General features: G+C 45.3%; 2 protein-coding genes across 4 annotated transcripts in view; one reads left to right on the top strand and one right to left on the bottom strand.

The window, feature by feature from the left end:
- The window catches only part of triob (trio Rho guanine nucleotide exchange factor b), an 83,429-nt gene extending 66,514 nt beyond the window's left edge, over positions 1 to 16,915 (bottom strand). For all 3 annotated transcript variants that reach the window (XM_035530611.1, XM_035530616.1, XM_035530615.1), the window contains exons 1-2: positions 16,605 to 16,915; positions 8,302 to 8,352 (exon numbers count right to left, since the gene is read on the bottom strand). In XM_035530611.1, the coding sequence (XP_035386504.1) occupies positions 8,302 to 8,352; positions 16,605 to 16,671 (118 nt within the window). In that variant the 5' untranslated portion in view covers positions 16,672 to 16,915. The remainder of the gene's footprint in view (positions 1 to 8,301; positions 8,353 to 16,604) is intronic.
- Positions 16,916 to 17,840: 925 nt separating this feature from the next.
- dnah5 (dynein, axonemal, heavy chain 5) overlaps positions 17,841 to 26,921 on the top strand; it is an 83,572-nt gene continuing 74,491 nt past the window's right edge. Inside the window, 1 exon segment of the mRNA XM_035530755.1 lies at positions 17,841 to 17,984. Coding sequence (XP_035386648.1) covers positions 17,841 to 17,984 — 144 coding nt within the window.

The raw sequence follows: 26,921 nt of genomic DNA, 5'->3' as shown, positions 1-26,921 counted from the left end.
GCAAGGACAACAGTGAGTCTTACTACCAGTAAAAAACACTCTCTCATCTTTACTGCTCATGGCAAACATCACCACATGCACTTCATTATGTTCACGTAAAGCTCCAACAACACAGCGGGTCTCCCTGTGAAAACTGGCTCTCGAGCAGTTTCTGCTCGTAGCGACTGGTAAATCGATCGTGGCATCCGAGCTGCTGCCCTGCGGGGCCGTGATTTAGGAGGCCGCGCGTAGCAAAAAAAGGTCGCGCACCTCATCCCTGACACCCTCAATTTGAGCGGTGTCGCCGCCTCATCTCCGACTCGCCGTAAAGCATTCAGGGGCCGACGTGGGCAGCGGAGGAGGCGCGTCCCTCCGCCCGGGTCGGGGCGATGACGAAGCACCTCAATAAAAGCGTCCGCCTCCTCCGACGCGGAATGGCAGGAATAAATCCAGCTTGGCCGAGACAGGACGCAAGGAGATCGACAGGAGAAGGAGAGGCTAAAAAACACAAAGGTCAGGCACCTAAACATAAACACGGTGGCTATTTGATAAAAAGCCTTGAAAAAAAAAAAGATTTTGGGAAAAAAAAAAACTAAATTGCATGACTTTTCCCCCCACTGCTTTACCAGGGCATCAATTATGTAAATTATGTAAATATATGTAAATTAATGGTTAGGCTCACAGTCCAGACTGCACAGTTTTGTTGATTCTATTATCATAGACTTAATCAGCTGACGCGTTAAAGTCGTTGGTTCATGCGGTTACAGCATGCACAGAACACTACACATTCAAATCAATATTCTCTATTCTCATCCACTGTTCTCTCTGTTGTGTGTGTGTGTTACTGTAGTCACCTCGTATAGTCTTCCTGTCTCCCAACTCTGCTGTAACTGTTTTTCCCTTTTTGTCTTTCTTTCCTTTTTGCTCACCAATTCGTCCACCGGTTCAGCTCAGTGTGGTAAACAAGGTGAGCCAATTTGGAGCACAGCTGACATTTGGACTTCACTTCACAAGACCAGGCAGTGGTGAGGTTCCTGTCTTACCACCAAGGACTATATAAGAGAAATGCTCTAGACTTTGTCTAAATGCAGGCCAGTGTGAGCTATACATAAAAACACTTCAAACTTCATTAAAACACACCTCAGACATAAAAAATAATCAGGCACACAGCATCTTTGCTGTAGAACAAAGCAGTAATATAAGAAGGAGGTCACTCGTGATGTGGAGGTCACTCATGTCAAGTGAAGAGCTTGCCCTTGTTTGGGTGAAATTAAAAAAAGAAAACAGCTCTAAGAAAACAGAGTGTGGTTTCAAATCCTAATTTAGGATACACTGCTCTTATTTTGATAATTGTAGGTCTCTCAAACTGGGTTTCCATGTCAACACACACATAGCATATAACCACAGGGACCTGGGCTCCGCCCGGAACTGTGCAGAGCACATAGTTCCATCCACCCAAATGCCTTTTCTCCCATCCTAAAACCACACTGAAATGTCCTCTCACCAGCGTAGCAATCTATGCAAAACAATTTCCCACTCAAAGGTACATTTGGACTTTTTTTTAAATTGCGGGATACATTTCAATGAAGACAACCCATTATTGTTAAATTATACTCTCGTCCAGCAGATGTCAGTATATGCTGAATTGGAATGCTGAACTACAACCAGTGATAAACTAAACCAGCCATTACAGTCCTCTGACCCTCTGGCAAGAATGCAGTTGGTCACCCTATCGTTGGTTAGCATTTCATGACACTTTAGCCATCAACTACTTAAAATAAGTGCTACTCAATAACACACATTATATCCAATCTAAAGGAATTCTCTCAGACCACAATTTAAAAACCAAAAATGATAATCTGTATTGCATCTTTGTATGGAAATATTACGCACACCGTGCCACCTTTTGTTTTACGATGTCTTACAATTACCACAGAGTATGTCTGACGTTAGCCCTAGGGGGAGCGAGAGAGAGAGAGAGATAAAAGCTACCCAGTCATCCAGGACTTGACTAACAGCTGCAGAGCAACATGCCCTCTCACTGACAGGACCCTGATGACATCATCTGTGTCTCATTACACACTACTCCGGAAAGTGCGGTATCTCCTGACCACCAATTAGAAGACGCTCTTGGGTTCGATGTAAAATGTAAAGCAGAGCGTGGCTTGGTTGCGCAGAGGACAGACTCCTTCACAACTCACCGGTATCATATTTAGCGAATATCGGAGATGCCTCTCAATTTTAGCTCTATCTAAAACATGCACCCAGAGCATACCTACTCACATGAGGCTTCTCGTGATTCAAACTGTTGATTCAAGCACTGCCCTGTAGGTGTGGACTGTGTAAATCAGATACGCTTCTAAAACCGTTAGTCAAATTCACTAATATGACTATTGGTTATATTCCAAGTCGGTATGTAATATTTTAGTGTAGTGCACAAGGTTGCCAGAGATATCAGTGCAGTGCACAAGGTTGTGAGAGAAACAGCTTGTTTCAGACAGAGGTCCTTCATCAGCTGTGCGAGCGAGGCACAGTGCTGGCTGAAACGTCTGAAATGTTTCTCTGGCAACCTTGGGTACTACGCTGAGATTTTTAGTACATTACATGGCACGGGTTGGGGGAGGGGTGGGGGGGGGTAACAATAAAAACTGCACTAAAGTACACAGGATTTCCAGAGAAACAGGATGTTTTGAACAGAGGTCCTTCATCAGCTATGCAAGAAGGGCCACATATATATGGCACCCCATCCATGCTGCACAATAGATTGCAACACATTTATTTTATGAATTGTTTAGAACTCCAAAATTGGCACTGAACATCGAATTAACTAGTTGTGCACCGCACTGTGATACGCACAGAAACATATGCTGAGCTTACGTCATTCATAGCTCGAAGGACCCTGCCGGAGAACGCCCGCGGTGCCTTTGATTCCGTCACACCCGGCTCACGTGATGGCATGACGGGGACGCAGCGGCATGATGAGCGTCATAGGGGTGTGTTGGGGTGACGATATGCCGGGGCGTGTCAGCATGACGGGAGTGTTGTCGGGTGACGGCGCGATGAGGGTGTGTTAGCCTGGGCTGTATGTTGCACCGTGCTTCACAGCGCTGGGCCATGCTGGACTCCTGGCCAGTATCCAGCGAGTCACAGTGTGGAAGCTGTACCTTTACCTTTGTTTTCACTTGGTTCACTGGTGTATAACAACACAATATGCGCGCGGTATACCATGCGCCTCTCCATAAAGTACAGAAGTCAGCGGATGCGATTTTTAATGAGTGTGTTGCATGTAGCACTTATCCCGCTTGTTGGTATCTTTGTAGCCTGTACCCTGACCACGCCATGTACTGCTACATTAACCTAAGAGCATGGTCGTTAATACAAATGGCCTCTTCAAGCATAAAATGATCTGGGTCGCCGAGTTATAAAACTGAATCGCATAGCAAGGGCTTCTTTGAAAGGCAATTATGATGTATAATGAATCAGTATTCAGTGTTCATAATAGGCAGTTATGAACTGCTTTGGGAAAAATTAGTTCCTTATTACTTACGAAAGCAACAGGCTAAAGCCACAAAAAAAGAGCCTGTGCTTAGATTTTCCACATCTCTTCATTTTCCATGTAGCTCCTCTTGAGACCCAATCATCGGTTCAGCCATTTTTGACCTAATTGGCCACTGGAGAGTGAAGCAAAGGCCAATTACTCTGCCTCAGGCATCGCAGTGGCACACACGGCCCAGATCTGTGGCCCGCGCTAGCGGTGCCGGGGGACCTGGACCGAGGGGTACGCCGAGTGACCTGGACCGAGGAGTTCATTGAGGAGTGTGGAGTAGCTTCTGCATTAGGCATGGCTGAGCACAGAGAGAACAAATAAAGAATAAAGCAGGGTGATAAAAGAACACCACCAATCCCCTTTTAATGCATTTAAGATAGACACTTGCCGAGATGCATTTGCATGACCTCGAACCTGTTCTCCATCGAACGCTTAGTAGAACGCAGCAGAAATTGCAAAGTCACGCCGGATGTGAGAAACGAGAGCTCAGTGACTCAGCGAGGATCCGCAAGACCACGCTTGTGACGTCCCCCACAGCTCAGAGGTGGGCATGCGCGGCCGAGCCCTGCACAGGAGGACGGACAGCAGACGGGACACCCCAGGAGATTGCAGCGTGCCATGGGCCGGGGCTGCCCTAACTGGGGCATGAGTGGAGGGAGGATGGGGTAACAGTGACAGTCTGAGCACCAGGACATGGAATGCCATCGGATTATCCTTGATGCTGCTATGGAAACAGGAGGAGAGCGTGCTTCTAGGTCCTCTCCTAACACTCTGAAATCTCTTCTTTCAAGAATAATAATCAGGAGATAAAACTGCTTAAAGAGAATTTCATGCATTTATGGTTTCAGAAGTCAGAGAGCACTTTTTAATTCGACACCTTTTAATTTGAGTACTTTTTAAATTTGACGTTTAATTTTAATAGATACAATATTCACATTTTTGTACTTAACACTTAAAAAGTACAGAAAAAAATATTCTAAAAATATTTTATGCATCTTGCGTTAAAATCATACTTGAAGCAAGAAAAGTGGGTTGTGTTTTTTGCATTGTTCATTTACAAAGTAAATCCTAGATATTCCTTCCCTCAAAATAGATGCTTGTTAAGCAGTACTCAAAACACAGCTAAATATGTCTGAATGCCCTGAAGTCCTTCCCAGAAAAGAATGCACCCTTTTCATCACAATTTGAGGGGAAAACTCCTTGAAGAACTACAACATTTCCTGTCTACATAAGGTAAACCCATAGATATCCGGGTGCCGCGCTAGCTGTGGGTGCATTATGGGCTTTGGTCTACATTATGCAATTTTATGCATATGCTGGTCAGCTGAGCTCTTTTTACACAAAACATCTTCCCATCTCATGAGCCTGGGGAAATAGACAGGGAAGCATGATCATTATAGTTGAAAGCTAAAATCTGAAAGTATCAATAAATCATTAAATCAGCGTCGTCTCCGAGTGTAAGCGTTTGACAGGCAAAATGACCTCAAACGCAGGCAAATAATAATCTTTTATCCGTCATCATGGAACATTGTTCTCTACATTGGTTATTATTTCTTGTATTCAGATTATCCAATGTCTGTGCTACAAATTTTGTTGCTCATAGCTTTAAGTATGGCTAGGTATAATGGTTGTGTTTCAAATTCACTTGGTCTTTGCAAAATTCACTTGGTCATTGCCAAATCGCTAGGGGGGTCTGCATATTTACCCTGCTACATCACATCGACTTCACCGCTGACCTTTGCTAGCGGCAAGAAAGGGACGGATAGGCATCAGAGGACATTTATCTGGGTCACGGCACCAAGATAATAGACCTGGGATTAACCCACTCAGGGTACAACGCTCCAAAAGACAGATGCTTTGCAAAAGTGCCAATAAGCAAAGTTACTTGCACTATACTGCACATTCACTGGCTGATGATCAAAGAAGTTCCTTTTTGCACTGAAAAAAAGGGTCACTCTTGATCTTACGAAACCTTAATTCATTTGAATAGCCAGACGTCCCTTGAGTAGCCTGTATCCAAAGCAGATTATCTGAAGCGTTTTTTTTTTCTCAAATACAGACAGTTTTCTCCCTCACAACGTGTTCAAAGGCAACTGTTCATATTCTTCATAACACAAGTGCATCAGTGCTGCCTGTTTTGCCTATCAAAGCTGTAATTCAAAGCAGGTTTAGGAAAACTTATTCCCCCTCACCCCCACCCCCCCGGGCCCAAACCGGCAGGCTATTGAGAGCTCACATCAGGCTGACTATGGGACGCTATTGTTTGGGTTGTGGAACCACTTCCGACCGGGATGCCCGCGCAAAACGGCCATTATCAGACCGCCTGTGCGGAGATGCCCCGCAGGCGAAGGTCAGAAAACACCACCTAAACTCAGCCTAGGCTCCGCCTACCAGTCCAGTCTCTGGGAAGAAACGGGAACGCACAGACATGAAGTAATAATTAGTCATTTCAGATATGTAGCCCAGTTGGTTCTGACTTTCACAGTGATTTACAGTGAATATTTATGTGCTACTGGGCGTAAAGAAGAACACGCAGTTTTATTCACACCTCATGTTTGGGACGTTTTAACAGCAATTATCAGTGATTTCTGGGAACAAGAATGAGTATTACTTACATAATTCTATAAGCTTGTTGCAAACACTAATGCCAGTCTTGCACCAACATACATTCCTAACCTCTGATGTGTAACGTCATCACTGACAGGGAGTTTAATGTAGCGCTTCTTCTGTTCCAGGAAATCGGCTTCTGTTGCTTAGAGCACAGTTAAGTGTGAAAAGTAGCAGATCTTTCTCACCATCACTAACCCTCTTTGTAATCTCCACAAATCTCAAAGCCTTTGATAAGTGGTAAAAAAACCCCCCACACACTAGAGTGTACCAGTGAAGCACAAATTTCATGTTCTTATCTCCGTCAAATGCAGATCGTTCTTGCATCATCTCCATCAGCCGTTCCTTACTAAAGCGATGGTTCCACACATTGGAAGTTCCATGATAGGGCGTTCTAAAGGGAAGCTAACTGAAACTTCAAAGCAGCCAAGAAACTTGTGCTCGCTGGACTGGAGTGTTCTGGGGGGCCTCTGGTAAGGAAACAGGATGCAGGGCTGACCTGGAAAAGCGGGTATTTAGGACCGGGGAGGTGGCCCTCTGGACGGGTGCGGTAGGCGCTAGGGATGGACCCGCGGTTCACTCACATCAAAACATGTCCCTGCTGACAGTGTCTCTAAGTGGCAGCTTTGGGTCCTTTCATTTATGGGATTCACAACATAACCATATGCAATAACAACAACAATAATAATAAACAATTATTTGATTAATTGATTGGACTGAGTATTATACAGATGATTTCTGAGCAAACTGATTTCGTTCTGGTTAAATGTCTCTTCGCTCGGTCAGCAAATTTGATCATTTTCGCCATGTTTACCTTGGTATGCGGCAGACGAAACAAGGCACACGAAGCTTTGAAAGAAATATCAAAGCACAGGACGATGGACGGAGGGAAAACACTCCTCCACTTGCCTGTTGTTACCGTCGGGTCCCGTTGGAGGCTGATGACACCAGATGAGCCAGCAACAGACGGAGTTAGACGTGTCCCGGTAAGCCCAGCCTTGTGTGTTATCTAACACAATCCACCACTTTGCTCCTTCAAGCCATCGCTGAATGTGTTTTGCCCCCCACCTGCTAAAGAAGCACTCCGGACGCAGGCCTGACATTTTAAGGCTTTTATTCCTTTCCTGCCAGGCTTAAGCAAAACACTGGTGCTTTCAAGAGCTGGTCCGGAGCGGTGCGGAGTGAGTCGGGCCGCGGCTGGCCTGACCGGCGCCGACAGACCGGTGATTTGGCAGGCCGGACAAAAGTCTTGTCTGGGAGGATTCTTTGTGCAAATGTTACTCGGGCCCAGCAGAGGCAAGCCAACCCTCAGTGTGAGCCTCACGCACTTCAGGCTGCAATCAGAGAAGGACCCTCGCACCGCCGGGAATGCGGCAGAACCGCTGCGGCTCGGCCACTCGTGCGCAACATATGCACCTCCTCATCATTCATTTTAAAACGGCTCCATATGCTCTCACAGCAATAAATCAGCACTTCCGCACCTACCCAAAAGTCAACCAAAATAAATAAATAAAATTATATGATTTGAATTTGATTTGTCCTCAAAGGACCATGCGGTCATTTGTGATCAGGACTATCTGTATGTCTGTGCACGGTGACCTCTGTTGATTAACAGAGTTAGCAGTCAAATAGCAATAATATTAAAATGAGAAATACATTTTAAAAATTGAATGTACAGCACATCCAGATATTTTTAGATTTTTTATGCTTACTTATTTGCTCTAAGCATTTACCAACGCTGACAGAATTTGCACAGCAAACTGAAATTTTCCATGCACTTCTTACATTACAGAGATAAAAGGCACGTATCTTTGAATCAGCGAGGTGTGGAAAATTATACAACTCCAGCCCAAGACATCCAAAAGGACAGGAAAAGCACGCAAAAAACACAAAATTATAAATGAAGACATTCTTGAACCACGTATTAGTAATGTCTGTGAGGCCTTGTTTACTGCGGTGTGCGCAGCCGTGCTAGCGCTACATGAAAACATTCATCTCCAAGAGCATCTTCCGCAGCCAGGCCTGGACCGGACCAGAACCTCATGATCGTTCGCAAGGTTTGGCTCAGACCGATTGGTTTTAGCCCTGTCAAAGGCAGTGAAGGCCTTTAAAGACCACTAAAACGCAAACGGGGGTGGGGTGGTGGAGAGCACGGTTCGGTTACTTACCAGTGTGTCCGGCTAAATCATGCTTAGCCTCACACTTGGGAAGAGAGCAATCTGTAACAAGAAAGAGAGAGAGAGAGAGAGAGAGAGAATCAGAGATAGATGAATATAAAACAGGCCCAGACTCCTTGACACGAAGCCGTGTGCCTTAAAATGCCTTGATGTGGAACTCTGAACAGGCGACAACATTTAACTAAATGAGACACGTGACCTAACACGGGACCGTCACATGTTCAAAAAATCGCCCTCCTGCTCAGACAAGAACTGACAGTTCAAAGCATCTTTGTGGTCACGGAGGGGGCAAAGATGGGTTAAGTTTAGACACTTCTGCCCGCCTCAGCCGAAAATATATGGTCAGGGTCAGGGCTCACCCCTGCAGTTTGTTAAGTCTTGATTTAGCACGCTTTGCATAGGGCTGAAAAAGACGAGAACGCAAACGCACACACAAACTCCATTAAAGGAGGAAAAAGAGGCGTTGATACACAAGTTAGACTCAAGTTAGACTCAACAATGTCTCTAGGTCCGTAGGGTACACTCTCGCAGCACAGAAGGGAATATTCAAAGTAAATTAATATTTGTTCATCAGGGATCTGGACCCACATTTCTACAGCTGCTTTGTGACGACTTGTAAAAAGAAACCTATAGAAATAAATTTGAGTCTGAAAGAAAATGAGGAAATGTGTGTGTGTGTGTGTGTGTGTGTGTGTGCGCGTGTGCGCGCCTGCTTTACAGCTGTTCCATGGATACCAACATACGTCTTCCAGCTGCATACAAATCCCCTGCACTTCAAGTGCTGTTTTTTCCCTTTTAGAACCAGAGCCTGTGCTTCCGTTCATTAAACCTCCACCCCACCCCACCCCCGTATATGAAACTGCTCCTAAGCCATTTTATTTGAAATACGACTTCCTTTGTTACAGCAAAGGGGACCACCATACCAACACATTAGCATGTGCGCTGGTAGAGACACACAGTGAATGCCCATTTCTCTCACTCTGGATGCAAGTGTGGTATCACGCTATTCACAGGTTCATGGCTACACTATTGCAAACTAGTGTGTGTATACAATACATACGTTGGAATGTGTGTTTGCCGTTCACTTGGCATAGCAGCGTAGAAACATTTCTAGCTTGTCCGGAGGCTTTGCCTCTTACTGGTTTTAAGAGGCAAACCAGTCTAAACCCTCCCTTATAACAAGCCACAGATGGGCAATGACTGATAAGGCGAGTCGCTCCCCTTCCACAACTGACCCCAGAGCAGCCACCCGAGTCGGACAGCCCGACCTTTCCTTCAGACAGGTATCTTCCCTGATCTGAGACCAGCGCTTATGAGCACCGAGTCAGGCCTCGTTCAGATGAGGCTTTCTCATCCAGGTTCCCGGAATGAATTATTTATTTCAGCCAATTTCCATCCAAATAGAACTGTATCTGCAGGTGCAGATTTATACTGATGTGTGCACATGCACTGACCTACCCCTTATCAATAACACACATGTACCAACTAAATAACCATCGTATATTTTGGCCCACTTACTGTATTGTGATAGCAATGGGCTGTTCTGTTGAGAGTGAAAGAGACGATAAATGCTCGCATAATGAGGACAGGATTGCTTCGGAACTGAAAATGCTAGTGTTTAGCGTCTGCTAGTGTTTAGCGTTTGCTAGTGTTTAGTATCTGTTACATGGCCACCAGCTTTGCCTGAGTGTGTCTACTTAAGAATCAAAGCACAGAGATCTTTCTCTCGGGACATCACCTTTGGCTTTGGCTGCCGTTGAGATGCAACTTCATGATAAAAACACACCTCCCACAAGCTTCACTGCATGGAATGGTCTTTAAAAGATGGGAGGGAAAGGAGTAAGAGGGGGGGAGCAACGGAGAGAGAGAGAGAGAGAGAGAGAGAGAGAGAGAGAGAGAGAGAGAGAGAGAGAGAACCAAACGTGGGAAATAGCCAATTGCTCTTGCTCCATTTCCAAATGCGATGACATCGCTTAGCCGCATCATGACCCATAATGCTATTCTGCGTGCAGATTCCACTGAGGCCAACCGGCAATTAGGTCTATGTGAAATGCAGGCTAGGGAAGTCTGAGTGTGACATGTAAATCTGAAGGAAAACGCAAGGGTTCAGAAAACCAAGAACTCCACCCTGTCCTTCCTCCTGTACACCAACAAACGCCATTAACCGCCCCTCCCCCCCACACACAGACACACACACACACACACACACTTCACCTGCCCCCACTGTATTGTAAATCAGCTTCAGACAACCTAGTGCTACTTCTCCAAAGGCAGCTGCCAGCTTGCCTTCATCGCAGTCTTCTTCTTCCAGAAGCTAAACTTGACAATATTGCCAGGCTACAGAACGCTAGCTAGCAGACTCACTAAGCTGGAAAGAAGGTAGTGTATTTCATCATGGACCTGCTCCTGCCATAACAGACACTGCACTCGCAGAGACAGGCAGGTGAGAAACGTGGCCCTCTCTGACAACAGCAATCTCGCCCTCTGGCATTGTTTACGACAACAGAGAAGCAATTATTCCACGAACCTTCAACTGCTCTGAGTAAAAGGATCATTGGAATACAATAGATCTCGAGATGTGGGGCTTTGGGAACTACCAGGTTTCTTTAACATTTAAAAACTACAGAGTATCCGCACAGGTATGTGTAATGAGGTCGTTCTGATTGACTCGAGCAGTTTTGCGTTGTCTGGTTATAATACGGCCAATATGTACTAGATAAAATTAATGTCAGTGTCTGATAACATTTGTGCAAGAAAATGTTCTAATATCCTTTTTAAGTTAGATATAGCTAGAAGAAACCGTGCGTGGGTCTCTTCTGTCAGAAGCCTTCAGTATTTTTATGGTTTCCCTAAGGTATAGGAGGAACAAAGTGTAGGGTACATAAGAACTATTATGCTTTTGCTTTTTTGTTGTTTTTTTGGATGTGTGGTACACTTCAATCTCAAAAAATAACAAACTGAATATATACTCTCTTATACAGTCTGATATAATTCTGACGCATTCAATTAATTCTATACACAGCATGCAGTTAATAACCATTACTTGTGTTCTGATATGTTCAGGGCACCATTCAGCTGTGGAAACTGGAGAACCTGGAGAAGTGCACCACTAGAAGATAAAATCTGTACATATTGCGAATTAATTCTGAACACCTGTGTGACAGAAGACAAGAAACCTTTTTTTATGTCACCATTCTTTGTATCATGATTTACATAATAAATACCGAAATTATCTTTCGCTAACACATAATGTTTCCACTGTTGTCACATATATTTGTATTTCTAGAAATACAATGAAATTAGCATATCATATCCATTATGGAATGGAGTTAGGGTTAGGGTTATGGCGGCTGGCCTTATATTCCTGAAAATAAACTGAAACTGAAACAGAGCTTGAGGTTCGCAAGTGTTGCTCAACAATAATATGTAAAACAACGTCTTACTAGGAGAGTCTGACAAGTAGAAGCTTTGAGTCAGTACTTAGTCCATCAAAAATAAAAGTAATTAATACAAACACAAAAAAAATCGAAGAATAAACCAAAATGACACTGAACGTGCCTGTAACCACATTTTATTTAACTGCATCCGTGACTGCCTCTTTAGGGGGAAAATATGAACTCAGTACTGATTATCTGTGATAAAATGTTTTATTCTGCTTGTATAGATCTTGTGGACTGCTGAAATGGGGCGAAGTAAGGAAGCCTCCAAACCACAAATTGTCTCGACTCTTTGAGCTAACCTCTAATCAGGCGTAATAAAAACAGCAAAGGACTTCCACTACGAAAACTCCTTGGAGTCAAAAACACCACAGCAGATTGCAGGAAATGAGCAAAGCTCAATCAGTCTGCCAAAGGCAAATGACAAAACGACTGCACCAATGAGAAAGTCATAAGTTGCTCTGACATAGCCAGACACTACATCTCAAATGGAGCCTTACAGTCAATATGATAGAAGCAGTAACAAATGGCTTCTCATGGTTCTACAGCCTTAGGCATAATAATATCAGCTCTTTCCCCAAGACCAGGACACGTTCATCCAAACCCTTGACCTCGAATGCAGGCCGTCTACACTCAGCCATCCCTGTAAGTTTAGGGAGGACGTAGTGATGGCCTCGAAGTTTCTGTTGCTATGGAGGAATCCAGTGAACTGTGGAGGAATCTGGAGGAATAGGAATCTAGTGGGAGTCACTTCAGAGAAATCTATTGGGTGTCACTTCAGAGGAATCTATTGGGTGTCTGCTTCAAAGAATCTAGTGGGTGTCATTGAGAGGAATCTAGTGGGTGTCTACTTCAGAGGAATCTAGTGGGTGTCTACTTCAGAGGAATCTAGTTTGTGTCTACTTCAGAGGAATCTAGTGACTGTCTGCTTCAGAGGAATTTAATGGGTGTCTACTGCAGCTGTGACCTACCGCGGTAAACTTGGCAGGCAGAAGAACTGAGGGGGCGACGGTGATACCACATGGGTGCAGATATTCTCGGGACAAGCCGTACCCCAGATAAGAACCGTCAAGTCGGGTTCTGAACTCTGCTCGGAAACCACAGGGAAGCTGCAGATGCCTCTCAGTGTCGGGCTGCCCAGCCATCTAGCCGTTGGAGGAGCATCGTAAGAGGCTCAATTATCGCCCATGTGTGCTACACATGGGGACCCGCCACTCTAAATTAGCCACCAGCACAGAAAGCCATAGTTACCACATCACAAGGCACAATCCCAGCAGTGTCAGTGTGACTTCTCTGTAGAATTAAGTGGCTGCATGTACCGGGCGTGATGGAAAATGGCAGATAATCCCACCTCATCGCCGCGCCGATCTGCGCCGGGGAAACACGTTTGAGAGCCACTTTCTCCTGCAAATGGGATGGCTGGTTGCACAACGCTGGACCTGAGTGCCCAGGTAACGTCACCCTCTAAAAAATGAAAGCAAAGCCCCCATCCCCTGGTCTGATCATCTGGGTGTTTAAAATTTCTTTTTTACAGAACCATGCAGCTAAACCAGGCCTGATTAAAAAACCTCTCCAATGGCTACTGGGCTACTGTCCATCAGGGACAATCATTGGCTGTGTCAGGACCCTGTTGGTGTTCATTTCACAGTCGGACATCCACGTGTTACCTCAGAAGTTTTAGTGGATGGAATTGAGGGGTCATCCACGGTATCTTCCCTGTCACCTTTCACCTTCACGGTCTTTGCTCCCCACACCAATCAACCGAAACATAAATCATAAATCATTCAAGAGTCGTTATTAGGCACACCGACCAAGGGCCAAGCAATGCAACATCTTCCGATGTTGTGAAAGCCAGAAGGAGTCTCCCTCCCAAATCATCCTAGTCTGTGAGAGGGATGAAGTGGATCACTGAGCCTCCAAAGACCAGAGAGGCACATGTAGCTGGTGGCCTGCTTTCACCCCGATATGCAGAACAAACCATTTTCCTCATCTCCGAGAGCAGAGCCACTAGCTGCTGCTCAACCAACAGACAGGCTACGTGGGTAGCATTCGCCCCAGGTCCTGGATGGCCACACAAATGACCGCACGGTAGTGCCTGTTGTTCCACAGCACCTGACCGACTGCCCTCAGAAATCAGCCGGCGAGTGGAAGAGAAAACACTTAACTGTGCAACGTTGGATCTACAGGATGGGAGTTTGACACATGTGCTCAGCCTCTGTGCTACTAATGGCAATAGCAGTGCCTGTTATTAGGTCATCGTTCTATATTCTGGTCTCTTAAAAACTAACACAGTACCACCCCCCCCCCCCCCCACCGGCACTGAGAGACAATCTCAACAACCAGAACAGATGAAAAACAACTCATTTGTATGCAGCTGTGTCTCTACCATCCTTGTCCATGTGCATCGCTGCAAAGCCGGTTCTGGCAACGGGGTGGGGAACAACAAGCAAGTGCTGGAAACCGAACAAAAGGGCTTTAGGTGGGCTGACCGACCCGCAGAGGTCCCGCCCATGACTCAGTGGTTGGAGGTGGGGGGTTGGGGTGACGAGAAGGTGCGTCCAGGAAGCTACAAAAGCATTTGGAGCCTGCCGCACGGAGGACGAGGGCCTGCATGTCAGCGCCAGAGTGTCCAAGACCCGCCGACCCGTTCAATCTTAATAACAGCACATCTTTGGACTGATCACACAAAAAAATCTAAAAACTGTACAAATATATTCACAAAATGGGGCCACATCACACTGAATGACCATCGCCACAGATTTATAAATCAATCCTGCTTTTATTTAAGGATTCAATTCTCATTGGCTTTGTAACGTGATTTTAATGAGAGCCAAAACATGCAACAGTACATTTAGAAACGCATGAAATGCACAATGCTGTATTGATCCATCTGGTCTTAGGGCAGGATCCCAGAGGTAAGCAAGCGCTCTAAGATCCACCTTCATCGAGATGCTTACCTTCCAGTTCACTCACTTTCGGCTTTACCGACACCGTTTTTGGATTACGGCAGGATTTAACCTGCAGTCATGATAAACAGAAGCTCAAGTGAGGGGAAAAAAAGATGGCAGATCTCTCATAGCAGAGAGGAAGAAACTTCACTGAAATAAAAGCTTCTGTCAGGATTTTCACTGGTCTTCGGACATATTTGTTGATTGTTCCTGTGTCATTAGGCATGTATACATATGCATACATAATTGGAAATTGTCCCTTTGATAATTCTGATATGTTACGTTCAATTAAATATCACCGAGTAATATATATTTAAAAATCTGAATATCACTAAAAAAAAAAACTTCAGGACTGTGTTGGACTCCACGAGCAGCTTATTACAATGGGATGTTGTTTTCTGTATTTAAACAAAACCAAAAAAAATCAGTAAGGATCCTGATCCACAAAGAAAGCAATGCGTAAATCCAATTCTGGATTATAAAGTTCACATTTCACAGTTCAAGTTCACATTTCACAGTTCACAGTGTAAAACTGTTTAGGACTGATGTTTGATTTGTAATAAAAGGTAATAAGACTTGCAATAATACTTGTTTTCACTACATATACAAAGTCATCCACAAGCACCGAGACAAACATACACCTTTAGCTGACACTTTTATCTAAAGCAATTTACAATTATGAGTGAGTACAATTTGAGCAGTAGAGGGCCTAGCTCAGGGGCCCAACAGTGGCAACTTGGCAGTGTTGGGGCACAAACTGGCAACCTCCTGATTACAAGTGAGTACCTTAACCACTGAGCTACCACTGACCCTAGACACACATGCACATATATACACACAGACACACACACACACACAGACTGACTCCGTGTAGCACAGGGTGCCCTCCTGACATTCTGGGGACAGCTGAAACACACAGCAAAGACACCGCTAACTGTAGAACAGCCACCAGCAGTGCTATAGGAACCTCAGCACTCAGCACTCAGTGCATGCAGTAGGTTTGAATCACGTGACCATTCACCCACAATTCTGAAACTGGGGCAGAACGAACGTGGGCGACATTATCAGTGGGGTCTTCCAGATGTGTTTCCAGAGTAGCCACGCAATGCTGACGCTTGTCTCTGGTCTCCCCTGTTCTCGTCACACCTGGTTCTGCTCATCAGCACATGAGCGAGTCCTTCACGAGCATGAAATGGGTGCGCTGGGGGGTGGGGGCTGCGCGTGCAGGAGCAGAGCCGGGGGAAACACCGACCTATAGCTCGTGGACTAAATAATAAGACAGCTTTATGCACGATTGCCATGCGCGGATTCGTTGTGTGTTTTTCGCCTTGCGCGTTTTGCACCGTCTTCCGCACACAGCATGGCCGAAACCCAAAGGCACCTATTTTAGTCGCTGCACGATGTTTATAAAGATGATGTCATGCTACCGTGAGAGAGCAGATAAAGCCTACGTCATACTTAAAAACAGTTAGGTATAATACGTAGTGCCCCGCACAAACACGTACAAAAACGAGCTGCTTTGAGCTGCTGATTCAAACGACGATGGGGCAGAATACAGCAAATGCATTCCTAAATGCTGAACATTCATCTGTAGGTTACAATAGAAGCAACCTGGCCGATTTCACACCTACCATTACCTACTGACGCACCGGCCTATATATTTTCTTTCATGCAGCTTTCCACAGGATTACGAGTCCGTACTGCAGGATGGACGACCTATATCTTAGAATCTAAAGCACGCATGCCAACCGCTATATTCCCCTGCCTCAGCGGCGCCCGAGCACGACATCACATCTGCAGACTCACAGCTAAAGGACGAGCTTTGTTTGCGCGTCCGCCCGCTATTCGCAAACAGCGTCGGCGGTGGTGGTTCATCGCCCCAAACCGACGGCGACGCGTCCCGACTCACCGGATTTGAAAAACGCCGCTATGTCGGCCCCGTCCTTAGTCGTGTCTTCGCCTCCCCCCGAGCTCATGGCTTCATATATTTGCGACTATCCGAAAAAGAAAAAAAAGAAAAAATCCCCCCCCCCCGACGGCCCGACCGTATTCAGTTGCCCGATGCTGAAGGACTGGTGGGGAAAATCCGTTTCATTGAAGAAGGAAGCGTAGTGTGCATGGATACGTCCCTTTGCTCGGTGAGAAGCGCGACTCCATCTTGGCTTACTGGGCGAGTAGTCGTACCAGTCGGCGGCGCTCCTGAGTGCAGCTGGAGACGATGGCGACGCTAGGGGGAAGGGGAGGGTTTGAATGGGGGTCTCCTGGAATCCCCTATCACACGCCCCAAAAACTCCGCTCCCCCCACACCCCCCGAGGTAAGTCTTATAGCCCGGAAAGCGATCATAAAATAAACAGAAAAGCTCGATTAAAAACCGCGCACAGAACCAAAAAAAGGCTTGGTAATAAAAAAAAAAGAATATGGGTAGGATCCAGAAAATAACGAACCACGGGCTTGCGTTCCCCACCGAAAACACAACATAAAATACACAATTCGTAAACAAAGAATAATGTTAATATAGAATAATATTTTGCTTTCTTGTCCACAAGGTTCTTTTTGATAGCATATCGTTTAAAAATTCTGTTGCTGGCCTGCTTTTTTTGTTGATTGTTTTTGTTTTTCTTTTCTCTCTTATTTATTACCTTTTTTTGGTTATTTTTGACGACACCGCTCTTGTACCATTTGTTCACGTCTAGGCTATGGATGATTTACCAGGCTGTTGCAAACATTGCAGCGTCCTAATAAGACATGGAATAGTGTGTGCGAATACAGACGGACGGGTAGGCTGTCTAATAGCGCCCCCTGCTGGCTGTTGTTGAGAATTACACGTCAAGTCACGGACCCTAATTTAGCGCAATCCTAAACGTTGGTATCAAGTATACTGGACTCAGTCTTTTTAAGGTCATATCGCTTAGTTCTGTTGATAAAGAGGAGTTCGCTTAAGCTTTTTCAAATGGCGCCAGCCTGTTCACAGGAATGGACTGTGGCGGCTTACTGTGCCCCAAGACCCCGCGTCTCCACGGCAACCGCCCACAACAGTTTGGACTGTAAGACAGAAACCGAGCATGGGCTACAGAGAGATATGAGTGCGGTGGCACGGTGCGCTTGGATGGCAGTAGACGGCGTCAGCGGCCTGTTCACGGGAAGATGTATCGAACATCTGATATTGCAAACTCTCTAAAAATTCATGAACGTGAGAATGTGGCGTTCGGTTTCCGATCAAACAAGTCCAATCTCCGGGTAAGGATGAGCCAACCCACCGCTCCCGCCGAGAGCATCCGAGAGGCGCAGGTACGTCGCTTCTCTCGTTACCGGGATTCACACGTGTCAAAGTGTGTCGAAATCGGTGTCTAATGGTCTGTGAAAATTCGAGTGGAAAAGTTATAATTTCTCGATGACTTTCTGGAAAAGTTCTAACGTTGTGAAACGTTCTTTCCTGTTTAGCCTTATAGGTTGCATCTATCTCACAAACACACTCACACAGAAACCTAACATTTATTCGAATCGCCAGGTTTAAGCGGTTTGAATTTTATGCCAGTGTGATCAAAAATATTAAGATATAAATACATGCGCACACGTCAGTTCACAAATGTATAAACACTGTGCTGTTAAACGTAGACTTAATTTTAAAAAATGCAATTAAAATCTAAATAAAATGAAAACACAACAAACCTTGCTCTTTTATCATGTATATTTGACTATTTTCTATTTAATTACGGGCGAGCTTTATTGGAGAAAAAAAAAGCATTGAAAGCAATACTAACGAATAACCAGTAGATGGAAGCATAGCCCTATAATTGTATAAATGTTTTCCTCAAAGCCTAAAACATCAGAGTTTAATTGTGCTTCTAACTATTTAGCATATGTGTCATTGGATTTACATCACTAATGAAAATCACTAATCAACTGTTTATTATCGCTTTTATCTCAGTCGCATGTTATTTCACTATCTAGCATGAGTTTTAAGCAGCGTATTTACTATTTAACAGGTTAAGTAGTAACAGTGTTAATCGATGGGGGTTCAACGGTGGACTAGTAGTATGACGAATATAAGCAGCGGTTTAAGATTGAACCTATAATCATTAACTATAATCATTAATCATTAACTTCATGACTGAAGATTTTCCATTTGTAGACACTTGTATACAAGACAGTTTAATCTTGTTGTAGTTTCCTAAACACATTTACCTTAGGTAGAGATTAAGTTTTATTATTATTTTTATTAGGAGTAGTATTACTATTAAACAGTAGCCGTATATCAAATAAAAACTTGAATCTACACAGTACAGTCTAATAGTTAACAGCTGGTCCAAATGTGCTGGGAGCCAGTGAGTGTTAGGTGTAAGAACACTCATACGCTCAAATGAATTGCACAGTCAGTATCCAGCTTGGCCTTTGAGAGTACTTTCGCTCACCGAATCAATACTTTACCCTAAAAATGTAGCAAGAAGTAAATGAACACCAGTGGAGTTGCACAGTGCTAATCGGTTCCCACTAGATCGCACACATCAGGGCATCATGTTTATTTATGCTAATGTAGCCCTTTAACTAGTTATTCCTGCCCTTCTGGGGTCAAAGAATAACTAGGGGTTATATAAGACATTGGGGGGGGGGGGGGGGGGTCTTGTACTGGGGGTAGCTCTGGGATGGGCACCCCATTTCAACCTACATTGCTCATAACATTCTTCAAGTTATAGAGTCATGGTGATGTTTTCTATTCATTGCCAGAGCTGTTATTTCTTTTCCCTACACAAAACCTGTTTTGAAAATGACATTGCGTTTTATTGTTCTTCCGTGGGCAATATGTCCTCCCTTCCCTCAAAGAGGACTCAAAGTGTCATTTTGGGGGTTCTTTTGTAACATTGTTCCACCACCACAGCCCGAGTAGTGTCTGCATTTTCAAATATTTCCTCTCTGAGGCAAACGCGGGTAGATTGTAATGTGCTCCCTGAGAGGAAGCGCCATCTGCTGGCTGGAAGGAGTATTTTTTTTTAAAACAAAAAAAACCAAGTATTCCAGAGCACAGGCCCGGGTTGAACAAACTTGTTGTTTATGGAGCAACTCCAGGTGCCCAGCGGCTACCTGGGTTGCTATGGAACAGCAGGGCAAAGCACAGGGTAGATTTACTTTGTCTGTGAGCTACCGCCAAGGTAGATTCCCTGGGAGTGACATCTTTCTTGGCGAGTGAAGCCCGTTTTGATTTTGATTCTAATTCAGATGAGCGTAGCATAGCATAGTTAGTCATCTGTGCTGTGTATGCTGGTTGGTGTTTATCAGCCCACTCCCTGACAACACCTGAGATTTAATTCTGGTGGTTAATGGTGCCTTAAACTGGGTTTAGATTTCTTCCGTAACATTGAGGTGATGACTGGGAGTCTTTGCCAGCTTGCATATTAAAAAAAATAATAAATCTTTATGCTTGTAGATTTCAAGCTTAGATGTTTGCATTTGGCATGGAAGGCAAAATGGAAATTTGGATAACTGAAGGAAGGCTCCCTTGTGCGTGTGCGTGTGTATGAGTGTGTGTGTGTGTGTGTGTGTGTGTGTGTGTGTATGTGTCTGTGTGTGTGTGTTGCGTGTATGTGTGTTGCGTGTGGGGCAGCCGTATGTATGCTCTCCACCTGGAGGGCCACTTCTTGGAGCCACTGCATTATTCATCACAGTCTCTAGTTACACGGGCCCCACTAAAAGGCAGCTCATGGTAGAAATACCAGCTGCGGTTCTCTGAAATATTGACGCCCTGCTGCTTTTAAATGCAAGGCTTGGTGCTTGGCTTCCACACATAACGAACTGTGCAGCACGAGACGTGGGTCGATGTGCACCCCATGAGCGCCCACGTAGCGCTGTGATCCCAGTGGAGCGTGGCTTTGTTGGGTCTAAATTAGCACCATCTCCCTCCCCAACCACCACTTGAGAAAAAGAACCCCCTACTTAAAGCTTTCCCTTCTCTGGTAGCCCTGAGTGAAGCGTCATTATTACAGTACTGGCCTTCGCAATACTGACATGGCAGGAGGTCACGGTATGCAAAAGAACACCGTAACAGATTTCAAAAGTCTTGATTGCACGCTGCAAGAATCCTACTCAAATCTCAAATCTTCCAGATGACAGCATGCTGATAAATCATGATATTCCAGATGCTTGGATAACCCAACGATGCAAGCCAACCTATGGCCCTATAGTTCCATTTTCATTTATTTTAAATTCAATTTGCCTATGTTTATTAAAATCATCTATTCTACGAAAATCAATGGTCTTGTGCACTCTTTTTTTGTAAAGCGTCGCGTTTTGTCTCGTGCGTAAAACGTGCTCTTCACATCAGCTTGCTTTGCTCTGCCTTGCCTTACCTTCACAATTTCACCAATATGCTTCCAATATGTGACGAACCAAAAGAACAGACACAAAGCCTCGCGATCTAATTGCGCTGGAGCGTTTTTTGCCTGCGTCATGGAGGACTTGGTGCCAGGCAGTTAAAGAGACCAGGCCTGCTACCACTCCATAACAGCAGGCTTCCGTTGGCTCGCTTTCAGATATTAATTAGGAACCAGTTCTGTGCGCTTGTTTTTCACGCCTCCATATGGTTGGGGGTTTAAAATATGATGTCATTTTTGACCAGACTCCGGCAACTTTAGGGAACAGGCGAGTTTTTGCTGACTCCTTTACCTGCTCATACCGTTTTGGACTCCATTTCCCAGGGTGATTACCCAGCAACCTAGTTTTTAAAACGTTAGCATACGCGGCATTTATATTCATGTGGCCCCCGAGCTGTTGTAACCCTCCTTTTTAATGCTAACGGCGGACTTCACCCAGATAAGGACCCGATCTTCTTGATCTGCGTACAGCAGGTCTCGCCAGTGCGCCAGAGTTCGCACAGGCGCCGTTGTGTCTTGTGGGACGGTCGAAGGCTCTCGCTTCCTTTAGCAGGAGGCCTCGCTCTGGCTGCTGTAACCTTGGCGACGGTGGCCCACTCCGCTCCGGCGGCACGGGGCCCTCCTGTTAATTGCCAAGCCAGCAGGCGGGTCACCCAATATCTGGGCCTTTCGGCTGCTGAGCCAGCGTGGAAACCGGAACGGCACATACGGTTCGCTTAATATTCCGGGGGCTTATCGGCAGTGGTGACCGCATCGCCGGGTTTTGACCTGGGACGCTGTAATATTAATTAAGAGGAGGATTATCGGAGGACCTGGCAACGCTGAAGTAGGCGGCATGCTGCATAGTGAGTCAGACATTCAGAACAAGGTAAGCTGAACCCGTGCATCTCAAATTCACGCCCCTTACTGGATGTCTTATCAGGAAGGCAAACTGGGGCACAGTATCTCTCCCCCTTTCCTCATACACATGCTACACCTGTTTCCATCACCTTTTCTCGATACTACAGAAACCATTTGGATTTCTCCATCTTCACCGAGCTTGTATACGTGTCTAAAACTTGGCTTAGATGAGCAATAAACCTTCTACTTTCAGTTCTTTCTAGTGCTGCCCTCAAAGCAGCAGGTGTATTCTTTCGTCTTTTTTGCATAGGATATCTCTAGAAAGATCTCTGGGCTGAAAATTCTCCGATCAAGGCCAGCCGTCCTTTTTCCTGTTTGCTACCGAGGCCCGTTCTGTTCCCATACAAAAACACACTTCATCTTCTTGCCGGCACGTGCAGCCAAATTGCACTACTCACCAAAAACACTGCGCATAATGTCTTCCCCCTATACCCACCTGACTAAGCCACGTCTCAGCGAACCATTTCACGCCATGGCAATATCCCGCCGGATCACAGGCTCTCATCCAAAAGTGGGTTTTCGACAGAGTTGATGGCATCTGCCTTTGAACAACAAGAGGAAAGTACTTGCAGTTTGGGTTGCAGTGTGTGGTCAGCTAGGTACAGATTAACATGGACGTTGATGGTTTAGAAGCTAAACTCCCTCGGGCTGTTTCTGGCTTCGTTCCCGGGGCTTTAAGTGGCTTATAGGTGACTTCCACAGGCCCTGGGGGGCAGGTAGCGGTTAGGAGTTGGGTGGGAGCCAGCCTCTGCTCCTCATGACGTTCTGGCTGTGGCTGGTCTGGGTCTGGCCAGACTCCGTGACGTGCTTGCATTCCTGAGCTACCTGTGCGAGGAACTGCGATGTCCGGTGGGTTTAGGAAGCAGCTCTGGAAGCACAGTGTGTCCAAGGTTTTAAAGGTAAGACAGGCATGTGGGCACTTCCTAGGGGGCAATTTGGACAGTTGCTCATTACTAGTCGCGCAGTGACACATGAACGTTCTTCCCTGGCGTGTCCTGTCTCTCGCCACGGTCAGTTTGCATTTGCTGATGCCTGTTAGGTTTTCTGGTTCAGTGGTTTTGGTGGACATTGCGTCGCGCACTTGGATTAGTGAAATGGGCTTGTTATTTGTCAATAACACTTCAGTGCAGGTGGCCTTTGTTTCTCGTTTTCTGAGGCAGCAGATCTCTTAAAAAAGATCTGCTTAAAAAATTGGTTTATAACAGAGCTGGATGACATGGGCAAAAAAAAAACAAAAAAAACCCAGGATGTGAGGGTGCTCACATTATAACAAGTCTGTGTAATTTGTTAGAGAGCTAATTTGCATATTGCAGCCTTCTGGGATATGAGCGCTGCAAAGCCCAATATCGTGATAACAATCGACAAACAGTATATTGCGCAACCCCTGCTGGATTGTAATAAAATTGATTTTCCTGTCCTTCACTGTTGGTAACAAGCATGCAAGTACTAAGCTCAGTAATCAAACCACACTTTTTCCCTGTCCCTCTGGTGGCATGGACTGGTGTGTTTGTTTGCAGCCTTGTGTTTAAGGCCGCTCTTTACCCCGCTCTGAGACCCTTGTCTGCGCTTGCCTTTGTGTCAGCAGCGTCTCGCTGCTAAGCAACGGCTGGCGTTGCGGGCGATGCAGTTGATTTCTGACTGTTTGAGCAGCCACAGCTGAGCAGCAGAGAGCCGGTGATCACCGCGTGTTCCCACACGCTCCATGGGGCTGTGACCTGTGCTTGCTCCGGCCTATCCGTGCTCGCCGCACTGCTCCAGGGTCGCTTGGTGTGTGTGTGTGTGAGACCTTAAGCATGGCTGTAAATTTCCACCTGTCCATTATAGCTTAACTGCCTCTCTCGAACGTGTCACATATGTTTGTGGTGATTAAAGGAATGCTCCGTCCAACACTAAAGTAGCTAAAAATGAACGACAGTAGCTAAAAGTAATTGTCCCGCAATAGGGACTAGTTAGCCTAATGGCAAAAACGTTCCAGTTTGGCACCGGCCCTGGTTTGGCACTGACAAGTGACCGTGTAAGGCTTTCAGGTTGGCATCAGTACCACTTGGAGTTTGCTTCTGATCTGGGATTAGTTTTGCTGTTTCTTTTACAGTTATGAAACCTGCACTCTTAAGGCAGGACTGTGACAGACCAGATGTGAATAAGTATCACCTTACTAGGGATGAATTATGAATTAAGTCAAGCTAAAATACCATATTTTGTTTATACTATTGTATATTTTGACTGAGACATAACCTAAGTAAAAAAAACAACAACAGTGAACTCCAAATAAATGTATGAAGTCCTTTACAATAAGCATGCATGATTTTAACATGACAGAATATATTTTGCTATTGCATGCACTTGATGATAGATGATAGATGACTTCCGCCCTGTTGCCCTCACATCAGTCGTGATGAAGTGCTTTGAAAAGCTAGTCAGAGTCTTCATCACCTCTTCACTGCTGGCCTCCATGGACCCACTGCAGTTTGCATACTGCCAGAACCGCTCCACTGATGACACAATTGCACATCTGCTCCAAACCACACGGACCCACCTGGACAAAGGGAGGGGAAATTATGCTAAAATGCTGTTTGTCGACTACAGTTCAGCAGTTAACACCATCATCCCCTCCCTACTCACTACTAAGTTGGAGGATCTAGGACTGCATACATCCCTGTGCGACTGGATCTCCAACTTCCTAACAGACAGACCACAATCAGTACGGGTGGGCAACTGTGTCTCATCCACCCTCACCCTCAGCACTGGAGCTCCTCAGGGTTGTGTCCTAAGCCCCCTGCTCTACTCACTGTACACCTACGACTGCACAGCCACTTCCAGCTCCACCATCATTGTCAAGTTTGCTGACGACACCGCTGTCATGGGTCTGATCTCGGACAACGACAAGAGGGCCTACCTGGAGGAGATTAAACACCTGGAAAACTGGTGCCAGGAAAATAATCTCCTCCTAAACGTCAATAAGGCAAAGGAGCTGATCGTGGATTGCAGCAAGAAGCAGGAGCGGCACTACCAACCTGTGAGGATCAATGGAACCACGGTGGAGAGAGTAGACAGTTTCAGGTACCTTGGAGTTCACATCTCGCAGGACCTGTCCTGGTCCCACCACACCAACTCCCTGGCAAAGAAGGCTCGTCAGCGTCTTTACCACCTCAGACGCCTAAGAGACTTCAGACTGACCTCCAAGGTACTGCTGAACTTCTACACCTGCACTATCGAGAGCATCCTCACGGGGAACATCACAGTCTGGTTTGGGAACAGCACCAAGCAGGACAAGCACTCCAGAGGGTGGTGCTTTCAGCAGAGCGCATCACTCATATGGAACTTCCTGACCTGCAGACCATCTATTACAAGCGGTGCCAGACCAAGGCCAGGAGGATTGCGAAGGACTCCACCCATCCCAACAATAGGCTCTTCTCTCTGTTAAGGTCAGGGAAGAGCTTTCGCTCCCTGAAGACCATTACAGAGAGACTGAAGAGGAGCTTCTTCCCACAGGCCATTCGGGCCCTGAATCAGGGAAACTGATAAACTGTGGGGACCACCACCACCATGTGACTGTAGCTCTGTAAATTTGTAAACTGGATTTGTACATTGTGTACATACACATACATCTATATATACATTGTACATTGTGTATATATACATATTATACATATATTGTATATACATTGTTATATATTTTTTGGATATATATATATATATATCCCTGTTTCCTCAGTTTGGACAGAGCACTCACAAAACCATTTCACTGCGAGTTATACCGTGTATAACTATGTACGTGACAAATAAACCAAACTTGAAACTTGATACTTTATGCAAGGGACATTAAAATCAATTCCAAAAGCTAATTGAGCTAACTGTTTTTTGTTTTTTTAAATTATCATGCACACGGTGCCATAACTAAGAAAAATATATAGGTATATTTTGTCTAAATATCCAAAGTCTATTTGCACTATACATCAGTGTATGTGATATGTTATTTTGGAAGCTCCAGATATATTTTACAATATTTTCTGAATAGTTCGCTATAATGTTTGGCTTGTGTCCTGTAAAGATTGGCAGACATATGGAAGTATATCATATAAAATATATGCAAGTATACATAGATGAAATATATGTGGAACATTAAAGCAGGAGAAGTTAGAGTGCAGATCCCAAACAAGTTGTTGTTTGCAAAATTAGCAAAATTGGCTCCACTGAGTGGACCCATGTTATAACTCCTATTGCAGTTGTGACTTCATGAACATTAGTGCACATCTGACCTTTAACTGGGGGGGTCTGGGATGATGTGCTAAGAATTCTTCTTTTAAATCGCGAGTTATCGGCATAAATCTGTTGGCGTCATTACCCAGTAACGGTCCAAACTGCCACGGTGACACCGGACGTTACTTTCCGTTCTGGAATCCACCACATGACCCCGTACGACATGATTTAAAATAATACCTCCGAAAGGCCTGGTGGGACATCCACGTCCGTATGCGTCCGGATAGCCGATTCATGTTTCAAACCATCGTGTGGCAAGTGGAACTGAAACCTGTTTCCTCGATCTGAAGGCAGCAGAGTCTTTGCGGTGCCAAAGCCGCCGGAGGTTTCAGCAACCTCACACTGAAATCCTTGGCCTGACCAGTCTCGGAGGGGACCTGGCACGACGTGTTCCCTATGGTCTTGTAACAAGCGCCCGGCGCAGGTGATCATGGTAAAAGCGGGATTCGCTCGCCCGCCGACTTTTTGTATGAAAAGCTGCAAGATTCACAGCAAAGCCACGAGACATCCACAGGGACGCACAGAGAGAACAGGTTTTCTGTTCCTCCCTTTAGGAAATCCAACATAGTTTTTTATTCTGTGTTCCTACCTTATAAAATCCACATGAGAAAAGCCCTTGAGCTTCTGCAAATGGCTCACAAATCGTGCTCAGATTTATCGCCGCCCCGGTTTTCTTTCTTTTTCTTTTCTTTTTTACGGT

Source organism: Electrophorus electricus, chromosome 10 (genome assembly GCF_013358815.1).
Source record: "Electrophorus electricus isolate fEleEle1 chromosome 10, fEleEle1.pri, whole genome shotgun sequence".
Classification (NCBI taxonomy): domain Eukaryota; kingdom Metazoa; phylum Chordata; class Actinopteri; order Gymnotiformes; family Gymnotidae; genus Electrophorus; species Electrophorus electricus.
Note: the sequence above shows the minus strand (reverse complement) of the source record. Positions and strands in the feature narration are given on the sequence as shown.